General features: G+C 47.0%; 1 protein-coding gene across 1 annotated transcript; it reads left to right on the top strand.

The window, feature by feature from the left end:
- Positions 1-64: 64 nt before the first annotated feature.
- On the top strand, positions 65-10,935 carry irg1l (immunoresponsive gene 1, like). The gene is made up of 6 exons (XM_063190428.1): positions 65-381; positions 1,909-1,963; positions 2,560-2,747; positions 4,698-4,790; positions 6,986-7,191; positions 9,104-10,935. The coding sequence occupies exons 1-6, from the start codon at positions 364-366 to the stop codon at positions 10,035-10,037; spliced, it is 1,494 nt and encodes a 497-aa protein (XP_063046498.1). The 5' UTR covers positions 65-363; the 3' UTR covers positions 10,038-10,935.
- The last annotated feature ends 708 nt before the right edge of the window (positions 10,936-11,643 follow it).

The following is an 11,643-nucleotide window of genomic DNA, read 5'->3' as shown; positions in this document are numbered from 1 at the left end:
GGGGTCAGTGATGATGTCAGCGAGGTGATGAGGGGGGCCCCACCCATTTGTGATGGAAAATACGAGATGGAGAGTGTGGAGATTCCACTCTTGACATATCAATAGGTTTTTTGGAGAGGGCCAGGGGTATAAATAAGGGCTGGCCTTGCTTTCTGATCAGACTTCAAGAAGGATTGAAGAGTCTTCCAACACCAGACCAGAGCAGACCAGACCACAGCACGAGACCCAGCATCCACTTGCAGAGAGGCACCGAAAACCATCAACACTTCCTCCGAGTACTCTTGTCATCCGCAGCTGAACCACTGAGCCAGGCTTCTGCTTCTCCTGTCTACTCAAGCTCCAGACACCAGCGCATCAGACATCATGCTGTCCAAAGTCAGGGTAAGTACCCATACTCTGTTTTATTAAAGAAAAAAAACTGTTAACTGATTAAAAAGGACTGATAAAAAATGATGTGTGCATATTTTCAATCTGTGTTTTTAGGGGTTTTTATTTTTATTTTTGTCCTTTTTATTTCTTCCATCTAATTTGACAGAGAGATCATTTTTTTCTCTCTATTATTTTTTTGGTTATTTCCCTATAGGCCTACATTCTTCTCTAGTTGTGCTATTAATTGCACTGTAGTTTTTTCTGATGTAGGGGGAATGTAGGGCAATATTTGCCAGAGGAGGTGGAGGGGGTGTGTGTGTGTAGTTGGTATTCGAGGGAATGCGAAGATTCTGGCAGCCGCAGCAGCAGCAACAGATGTATTTGCATTCTTGTGGCTCTCTCGTAGCCAATTTTGCTATTTGCCAAAACCACCTACTTCATTTTGCACCTCTCAAAACTTTTTTTTTTAAAGTTTTTCTAATCTTGGTTATTGCTCATCTACACTTGTCAGCATGGTAATAATATGTGATGTACGATAACACCTGAGAAATGGCTCTACAGTATGCTACGCTGGCTGTGCCTGTTTTTCATCCCAAGAGAGACATATTAAACTGTGGTTATTACCCGGCCACAGCTGATCAAAGGCACTTGACACACTTGAGACGAAAGATGAGTCGTGAATTCATGACAGCAGTGGTTGGGTCATGTTTCAAATGACTTTTCCACTCTTGCTGCTTGCGCCGATTCAGCAGGGAACCTGTTTGGGGAAGGGAAAAAAGTCCTCCTCTGAGACAGAGGAAACAGAGGAGACAGAGGGTGTGTGGGCAGGGCCGGATTAACATGGTCTGGGGCCCCTAGGCTACAGATTGCTGTGGGGTCCCCGGATGGGAAATTTACATAGACAGTGTCATAATTACGAGGTAGGAACTATTATGATAACATGTCTACTAACTGTACTCAACACTACTGATTGGGTTTCCTTTTCCAGCATTGCATCTTGTCACAATTCTGCCATTTTTCACTTTTGGCCAATCAGGGCTCCCCCTGGCAGATGGGGGCCCTAAGCTGCAGCCATATCTTGGCATCACTGATTTTTTTCTGTCATTGATTTGATTAAGGCGCTGCCAAACTTCATGAAGTTGACATTTCAGCTGGGGGCCCTGGGGCAATTGCCTAGTTTGCTTCCCTTGTTGTGACAGGCCTGGGGAAGATAAAAGCATCGAGGTGTAAAATAAGCTTGTGGATAGCGGAGATAAAGTTTAAGCAGGGCCAAAGAGAGGTGGGTGAGAAACGGGGGGATAGAGAAACGTCATCATATGCTCAAGGGAAATCGAGTGCTATAGGTTTGGAAACTTTCTTTTTCAAAGAGGAAGAAGGATTTGAAGAACCTGTTTTGTTGACATGCAGTTCAATGGGGAGGGGTGTGGAATTTACATAGTTTTGTCACTTGTGGCTTTTAAGCTTTTTTCCAATGATGCTGATGCTGTGTGTGTGTGTGTGTGTGTGTGTGTGTGTGTGTGTGTGTGTGTGTGTGTACAGAAGGCCATCACTCCATTGTCAGCAGTTCGGGGTCTGCACAAGTCAGCCTTTGAAGGTATGTTTTTTCTTTCTTTCTTTCTTTCTTTCTTTCTTTCTTTCTTTCTTTCTTTCTGGCTCTCTTTCATTCTTTCTTTCTGTCTTTCGTTCTTTACTGTTTTCTGTCTGTCCTTTCTTTCATTCTTTCTTTCTTTCTTTCTTTCTTTCTTTCTTTCTTTCTTTCTTTCTTTCTTTCTTTCTTTCTTTCTTTCTTTCTTTCTTTCTTTCAGATAACATTTGGTCCCACTAAAACAAAAGTGTTTTACTCTTTGGTCAGTGTAATATTTTCAGAGTTGAATCTACTCAGTATTGTGTAAATGTTAAGAGCTGTAGAGTTGGAATTACACCACCTGCAAAATGTTACACTGACTTTTGACTCCTTTGTTAGAGCACTTGACGCTCCAAAGTGTTGTTGTTACAGTAATACTCCATTAGGATTTACTCTGAAATGTTGACACCACACAGTAAAATGCAGTGTTACTTCAACACTTGCAGAGTACATTCTAGAGTGCTAAAATAACACTGTTTAGGCCTATTTCCCCCAGTGTTTCTCCAACACTTCAAAATGAATTAATGCAACACTTCTCTCCCACCCAAACCCCTTCCATCCAACAGTGGTGGAGCGTCCAGCCCCAGAGGAGACGGTGACCAGCAGCTTCGGGCGTTTCATCCAGGGGGTGAAGCCGCAGCACCTGACCCCCACCGTGCTGCAGCGGAGCAAACGCATGGTGCTGGACAGCCTGGGCGTGGGCCTCATTGGCAGCACCACAGAGGTCTTCGAGCTGGCACTACGTCACTGCCAGGTAAGGGTTCATTTGTATATGTGTGTGTCGCATGTGTCTCACGTGTGTGTGTGTGTGTGTGTGTGTGTGTGTGTGTGTGTGTGTGTGTGTGTGTGTGTGTGTGTGTGTGTGTGTGTGTGTGCGTGCGTGTGTGCGTTAGTACTGAAGCAGGTCTTTGAGCTGGCAGTAGCCTACTTCACCTCCAGGTAAGGAAGGCAGGGAAGGCATCAGCTTTCTAGAGGCCACTACGTAGTAGTTAAACGGTGTTGGCTTTCAGTGTGTGGGCCGGGGGTGTCACAGGTAGCGTAGCACACACACACTACTACAGCTCACCCACGGGAGCAAGCACCAGGGAAGCCAACAGCGGTTGGCAAAGGGGTCAGTTGTCTCGGTCCCAGGGAGAGAGGAGGGTGGCAAAGCTGGGACTTCATTACACTGTATGTATTGAGTTGGGGAGGGCTTTCAGAATACTTGTTCCTGGGCCTGGCCAACGCTGTCAGAGGCCCTGGGTTGGGGATATCACACAGGGCCGCTGACAGCTTTGGCAGGGCCCGGGACAAAGACATCTGAAAGGTCCCCAAACCCAATCAATTCAATGTAATGAGGACTCATTCCTGGGCCCCCTTTCTCCCAGGGCCCGGGACAAGTGACCCCTTTGTCCCTCCTTTGTCCGTCCCCCCATACACACACACCACTACTGTTTACGCACAGGAGCTAGAGAACACAGAACACGCCACTTCCAGGAATCCCATTGAGACCGTTGGTGAAATCTAAGATGTTAAGCTTTTTGTCAACTGAAGTCAAAATACCGTGCAGTGCCAATGACTGTGTCAACACTCATTGATTTTACTCCATGCCCTGTAGAATGGTGACAATCCAGACGAGAAAAGAAAAGAAAAGAAAAGAAAAGACAAGAAAAGACAAGAAAAGAAAATAAACACCTCTATTGTCATTATACACAGACAATGAGATTGAAAGCCTCCCTTCAAGGCGCACACAAATATAAGCATTATGAATATAAAATATATATGATCATCATAGAATAGATATTGACAGTAACTTGCAACATGCCACAACATGCATGCATGTTTTAAAACTATCTTTCAGTATCCTGTTTCTCGAAGGCATCGTTACCAAGCAGTCAACAATTAAGTCCGTTTCCAACGAAAAATTCCATCACAATTAAGCAACGAGGCTGTCAAGAAACGCACCCTAGATTAGTAGTCAAGACCTTTAGTTCATCTTGGTCACTGCCGTCTGCCAAGGAGACTTTACAAGTGAAATAAAAACGTGCATGTTTTCTCCCATACATACAGTAAACAGACTATGTCCTTTTAGTGGTGCTGTTTTGCTCAAACGACCTGATATTCAAGCCAGTGTGTGTGTGTGTGTGTGTGTGTGTGTGTGTGTGTGTGTGTGTGCGTGCGTGCGTGCGTGCGTGCTGGTGCGTGCGTGCGTGCGTGCGCGAGTGTGTTGGGGTCAGGGCAGAGGGGGTGGGGGTGGGGGTGGGCGGGTTGTTTGTAGCCAAGGGCTGCCTCAACTACAGTTTCCTGTGTGCCTGAATTGAGACTCCCAGTCTTGTGGCCAGCAAATAGCAGAACCCTTGACTCACACTGAAAGTGAGCACTGAGTCTTGTGACTGTGCCATTACAAAATCTGTGTTTCTTTCTGTGGGTCTGCAAGTTGTATCTGTCTGTCTGTCTTTCTGTCTGTGTGTCTGTCTCTCTCTCTCTCTTGCTCTTTCCATCTTTTTTTACTGGCTGTTTATCTGTTTTTTGCTTCGACCCCTCTTTCAAAATTCCCATGTGACTCCTGTGTGGGTGTTGTCTGGAGTGACCGACTATGGTGACTAATCTAACCTTATAAGCACGCGATGGAACTCACTTTCTCTTTCTTTTTCTCCAAATGAGGTTGACGCATTGACGCATAATCTCTCTCTCTCCCTCTCTCTCTCTCTCTCTCTCTCTGCAGCACATGTATGCGCCAGATGACATCAGCTCTGTGTACGGCCGCAAGAACACAAGACTTTCACCCACCCTGGCAGCCTTTGTTAATGGCGTCGCAGTGAGTGTCTCAAATCTCTATCTCACAACCTCATGCTCACAGACAGGCCTGATTTTTTATTTTAAAGATACAGTATTTTTTGGAGTTTTTATACCTTTATTGTGACAGGACAGTTACAGAGGAACAGGAAATGAGCCGGAGAAGTTTCGGCAAATGACACGGGCCAGAATCGAACCCGGGTCGCCGGCGTTGTAACTAAGTGCCCTACCGTTAGGCCACGGCATGGCCAGGCCTGACTCTTTGTCAACGAATCCACACACTTTTACACACCCGCCTTTGAACAGGTCGCTCTGAGAAGATCCAGTGTCACCAGCTCCCATGCACTGTTGTCATTTTCAATTTTAGAATTTGTGGTCAGATGACCATCACCAGGACACTTAAAAACAACAAAATCACCCGATCTGACCACATCTGACCAAAAAAACGTTGTCATCTGACCAAAACATTGTGCAATTAAGTGAGTTCAGTTGACCTACCACAAAAGAGGGATGTGTGTAGGACTAGGACTGGGTGTTGCTCCTTCCATGGCACATGGGGACGTGGGGACATGGGGACACACTCACCAGTCCAGCCAAGCCATTACCCAGTCATAGGCACACACCCAGCAGACCATTCATACCTCGCCAGATTAAAACCATTCCACCAGATGTGGCACTGTGAAGCGTGAAAAGTGGAGCGGACACGCTCACACTATCGCCAGATGTGGCACAATGAAGCATGCAAACGATTCGATACGATACGATACGATACGATACCATACGATACAATACGATACGATACCATACGATTAGACTTTATTGTCAGTTTTCACTGAAATTCATTTTGCGTCCTTGAGCAACACTCGCTTAAGACAGGACATACACATAACATCACATCACAAGACTGTTGCACAACTGACAGACGTATATTACATACAACCCACAGAACTTACCTACCAACATGGAGACATAACTCTATCTAAACCAATGTGATATTAGATTAGTAGTCACTTGAGACAAAGATGTTCTTGGGACAGGTGGTGGTCAAAAACTGTAATATTGCTTGGAGGTGTTTTGCAAGGAGAAGTCCTCCGAGGGTACTAACACAGAGGCGATGTGTAAGAATCCATGAGGCATTCATTCCCTCGCTCTCATGAACACAGTGGTAGCCGCTCGAGACAAAGCCTCTCTCGGCAGGGGTGGTGATCAAACATTAGAACAGTGCTTTGGAGGCAGGGCCGCTGACACTGACATCTTTGGTCGGGCCCTGGACAAAATCAATCGGAAGTCCCCCCTCTCAACGCATAATTCAATACATTTTGAGAGAATCTGATTCTGGGCCCCCTCTCTCCCTGGGCCTTGGACAACAGGCCCCTTTGCCCCCACCAAACCTCCCCAATCGGCTTCCCTGTTTGGAGGTGTTTTGGGCAGGAGAGAAGCCATCCGCCGAGGCTAATAACACGGAGGTGGTGCGTAATCCGTCAGGCATTACCCCTCTCTCAGGAAATATTAGGGATGTTCCCTCGTAATATCTATTTACCGAGCCGGGAGCACGACATTCCCAAAGTCTGTTATTAGTCTCGTTCAGCCTTTCCTGTGGTCGGGGTTTCTGGACAGCAGGACTGTTTTTGTTCTTGTTCGTCCATCCGTCCAGACCAGACCAGACAAGACCAGAGCAGAGCAGAGCAGAGCAAAGCAGGCCAGACGGCCATAGGGCCGTATCCTGACCCACACAAGAGCTCCAATACCACCACCAAGTCTCTCGCGACCAAGTAGAGAAACACATGGGATGATGGTGAAGAGGCAAGCTAAGGCCACTAAAGCAAGCTTTGTACTCTTCTACGCTTCTAGAGGAGAGTTTAAAACACTGAAGTAAACTGCAGTGTGTACCTTGGAGAGCTAAAAACACTGAAGTAATCATACATTGCATACCTTCAGGATAGAGGAGAGCTAAAAACATTTAAGTAACCTACATACCTTCAGGATAGCGATCCTGAGATTCGGGGTGATAGATCATTTGCTCATGTTGAAGATCACAGCCAAGACTATTAAGAACAGGAAGTGTTCAAAGATTTTATTTTTTTAATCAGCCTTTTTTCTTTTGTTTGGGTTTGGTTTTTCTTGCACTGACTTTATATTTCTAGGTCTACATCTAACTCAGCTCTCTCTTCTCCCATTCCCTCTGTCCACCCCCAACCCCATTGCAACAACCCACAGTCCCACTCCATGGACTTCGATGACACCTGGCACCCGGCCACTCACCCTTCCGGCGCAGTCCTGCCCGCCCTGCTGGCCATTGGCGACATGTTGCCTAGCAACAGCAAGCCGAGCGGCATGGACTTCCTGTTGGCGTTCAATGTGGGCATCGAGGTCCAGGGACGCCTCCTGAGGTTCTCCAACGAGGCCGCCAACATTCCAAAGAGGTAAGCAAAAACATAAACACCACTTTCTGGCCCTCCATGACTTGCAGTATCACTGCACTGGGATGTATGTTTGGAGATTATTCTGGGGCCAAATAACCTTTAAGTAGTTAAACTGACTGGGATGTATTGGAGTAGTCTGATTCTTCTCCGTTGTTCTCAAGGAAAGATACTTCCACCTCCAACTCCAAAGGCCAAAAATAGTGTTCCTTGAAAAAATAATTGGTCCTCTTTTTCTTCCAAAATTCAACATTTAGTTTTACTTGGTCCACCCACTAGGCACAACATGTGTCTACTTAGTTACAGTATCTTACTCAAAATACATATAGGAGGGATTGTATGATTGCAAAAACAAATGTCTCTTGAGAGATTTGAAGGAAACAGTGTGTTCATTGCCAGAAAAGGTTTTTTAGTATATGCCTGCAGACATAGACGAGTGCAATGGGATTTTCCTTCACACACACAAATACCGTAAAAGACAGTCAAAAGTAAACAAACATGCACACAGAGGGAGACACAACAACAACACACACACACACACACACACACACACACACACACACACACACACACACACACACACACACACACACACACACACACACACAAACACACACACACACACACACACACACACACACACACACACACACACACACACACACACACACACACACACACACACACACACACACACACACACACACACACCAGACAGACTAGTAGGGAGAGGCCACTTGGAACAGTTTTAGCTCCAGTGAGGAAGTTAGTAAGAGAGTCCCCTCAGACAAGTGTTTGCACAGAGACCAGTGCTGGATAAGGACCAAAAACCCACTCGGGCCCTTTCGCCTTTAACCCATTTTAGCCTGATGACTTGTATATGTTGTTGACCTTTGGTGCCGGGAGACACATATACGCTGCATTCAGGCTCTTGAGATTTTAGCTTTTTAAAATAAAAATGTGGGTATGTTACGGCTGAATCAACACATTCTTAGGGTTTAAATGCATTTCATGTTTTGATGTGCATCAGAGGCTAAGATTTAGGTTTTTATAGGCTGAGGGCAACTTTCCCAACGAGGGCTTAGGCATTCAGCAGGCATTTTTTGCAGGTGTTTTAGGCATCAATAGGTTAAACTGGTCCGTCACATATACAAGGCAACTTCATGGCATCCTGTTTGACTCAGTCTATATTGAAGATAGACTAATGTGGCCGCCCTCTTTAAACGTTGGCCCAGACCCTAGGATAAAACCAAACAAGCAAACAAAAACAAAAAAACGAACAGTGTCGACCCACTGGGAGAATACCCTTTATACCAGATCACCAGTCCAATCCAGCCTTGCTGCGCTGCGCACAGACCAGCACAGTTCTGGATGACCGTCAGTGACCTCACCTCGCTCTCTCCGTCTGTTCCCAAATAAAATGAAATCACGTCTAATCTGTTATTTCCTCTCCAAAACACACTCTTAAGGGTCCACTCAGTGCGGCGGCACAAACACTAGGCTTGTGTCCTGTGTAATTTCGGACATAGAGGGATCACTTAGGCACTTACGTACACCTGTACTCAGGGCCGCTCACAGCTTTGGCCGGGCCCGGGACAATGCCCTCAAAAAGGGCCTCGCACTCAATACATTCAATGTAATGAGGACCTAATTCTGGGCCCCATATCTCCCTGGGCCTGGGACAATTGACCCCTTTGTCCCCCCCTGTCAGCTTCCCTGCCTGTACTATTCCAAGGCTGGGTTCCACCAGCTGAGACAAGTTTGTTCATCCTTTGGGGTTTTTCAGGTGGGAGACTCCAAAACATCCCTCTCACTCACATGCCCCTTCTCCTCCCCCTCTCTTTTTCTTTTTTCTCTTCCCTCCTCTTCTTTTTCTTCTCGTCCTTTCCTCCGCATCCCTCTCTCTCTCTCGCAGGTTTCACCCGCCGACAGTGGTGGGCACTATGGGGAGCGCGGCAGCGTGCGCCCGCCTGCTCTCGTTGGAGCGCGCCCAGTGCAGCCACGCCCTGGCCATCGCCGCCTCGCTGTCGGGCGCTCCCATGGCCAACGCCGCCACCCAGTCCAAGCCTTTCCACATCGGCAACGCGGCACGCCTGGGCCTGGAGGCAGCACTGCTGGCCTCTAGAGGCCTGGAGGCCAGTCCCTTGGTGCTGGATGCCGTGCCCGGGGTCTCTGGCTTCAGCGCCTTCTACGAGGACTACGCCCCGCGTCCCCTGGCCTCGCCCGACGACAAGTACGACCCCCACCGCTTCCTGCTGGAGGAGCAGGACATGGGCTTCAAGCGCTTCCCGGCCCACCTCGGCATGCACTGGGTGGCGGACGCCGCCGCCACCGTCCACGAGGCCCTGGTGGGGTTGTCCGGCGGCCGGGTGTCCCCCGGAGGGGTGCGCGAGATCCTCTTGCGAGTGCCACCGTCCAAGTACATCAACCGCCCGTTCCCGGACTCGGAGCACCAGGCGCGCCACTCCTTCCAGTTCAACGCCTGCACGGCGCTGCTGGACGGCGAGGTGACCGTGCGCTCGTTCTCCGAGGAGGGCCTGCGGCGGCCCGAACTGCATTCCCTGCTCGCCAAGGTGCGAGTGGAGCATCCCCACGACAACCCGGCCAACTTCGACCGCATGTACGGCGAGGTGGTGGTGACGCTGGACAGCGGCGACGTCCTGATCGGACGCTGCGACACCTTCTACGGCCACTGGCGCAACCCGCTCAGCGACGAGAGCCTGTGCAAGAAGTTCCGCAGCAATGCCGGCACCGTGCTGCCCCAGGAGAAGGTCGAGGGGCTAATCGAGTCCGTAGAGCAGCTGGATCGCATGGGCGACTGCCAGACGCTGCTCGACCAGATCCAGTGAAGGGGGCAGGCAGTCATGGCCCAATGGTTAGGGAGGTGGTGCTAAGATCAGAGAGTTGCAGGTTGCAGGTTCTAGTGTACACCTCCATCCATGCTGAAGTGCCCTTGAGCAAATAACTGTAAGTCACTTTGGATAAAAACGTCAGCTAAGTGTAATGTAATGCAATGTAATGTAAGGATGTCTCAGCTGTCACCGTTCGCACCTCCTTTGCAAAGAGGTTCTGCTGTGCTCCTCTCATCGTTCAGGACTGGGGTTTTCGAAAGCGTTGTTGCTAGCCAATTAGAAACTTAGTTTGTTGCCAATGGTTAATTGCATTGCAACTGACATAGTAGCTAACATAGTTACAAACCATGCTTTAGAGAAACACTCTTCAGGACCACAATCTGCAAAAATCGAATTGACCAGTGTGCCAATGTGTGTTTGCGAGCAGCTGTTTTGGCGTTCCCTGATCTCGATACTGTGTAAATGTTGTAAATAGGTTCCTGATTTGTAAGCTTTTCTATCTATTTATGATATTTGGGAGATTATATTTTTTCTTTCTTTCTTTCAATTCTTGAAGCAGACTATGCAGTGAATCCTTACTGGTTGTTTTGACGCCAATATTAGAGCAAAATGTAGCAGCATATCATGTATTGCTGTCATCTGCTTGAATTTTGTAAATGAATCCTGACACAAAATGAGGACTTTGATGGATGAAGCTTGTGAAAATGACGATGTCAGCAATGACGCTTCCACCTAGTTGATCAAGTGTTCCTTGTCTTACTTCTATTTGCTCATATATTGTTTGTTCTTCCGATTTTGTCATTAGCTACTTTACTTGTTAGCAGTGTTGTGAAGCCGATGAATTGACTGCTGGGGTAGGCAAGCATTCTGACAGAACAACATGTTTTCTTTTTTTTATAAAAAATGTATTTGTTGATGAAATAATTTCCTTGTCTTGAAACTGATCTTAAAGTACTGTATTGTCCTGGAAAGGTGAACGCCTGTGTAAATGTAAATCTACATTGAAAGTTTCTGTGAATAGGTGTCTTTGCTTCCTGTTGTCTTCTTAGAGCTGTTGTTTCATAATGACATGCTTGTATTTTCCTCATAATGTTTAAATTAATAAATACAAAGAAAAAAACTGGACATTTCAACTCGTCCTGTTTCCTTCCTCACACTAAATAATGGCTTGACTGGGTCTTGACTGATCTCCCAAAGAGACCTTGAGCAACCTGACAAATCCCCTCTTGTCAGTTACTTAAGAAAATGGGAAATCATACCGTATAATGACTGGAGGTGCAAAACACACACCAGAAAAGGAGGAGCTGGCAACCAGTAATGCAGGAGGAGAAAAGTGCAGCACACTCCCGAGTTGCATAAAAAAGTTCACGTCATAATCTGAGGAAGGCCGACAGGCCGAAACATTGTCAGATTAAAAACTTGTTTATACAAAATTATTCTGTATAAAATACAACTTAAGTACTGTAGAAGTTGCATTGGACAAAAAGACAATGCCAAAACTTGTCATATCAGAGGTTTGCGCCGCCTTCAATAACCTACAGTAAAGGAGCACTGTATTGGTGGCCAGAGTAGGTATTGCAATTATGCTGCTCATTGAAACTGT

The sequence above is a fragment of the Engraulis encrasicolus genome, chromosome 23 (genome assembly GCF_034702125.1).
Source record: "Engraulis encrasicolus isolate BLACKSEA-1 chromosome 23, IST_EnEncr_1.0, whole genome shotgun sequence".
In the NCBI taxonomy this organism is placed as follows: Eukaryota; Metazoa; Chordata; class Actinopteri; order Clupeiformes; family Engraulidae; genus Engraulis; species Engraulis encrasicolus.
The sequence above is the reverse complement of the archived record's forward strand: the minus strand, read 5'-3'. Positions and strand labels throughout refer to the sequence as shown.

Coding starts and splice junctions, on each gene's coding strand:
- irg1l (XM_063190428.1), top strand. Junction 1,964..2,559: donor GCACAAGTCAGCCTTTGAAG/GTATGTTTTTTC, acceptor TCCATCCAACAG/TGGTGGAGCGTCCAGCCCCA. Junction 2,748..4,697: donor TGGCACTACGTCACTGCCAG/GTAAGGGTTCAT, acceptor CTCTCTCTGCAG/CACATGTATGCGCCAGATGA.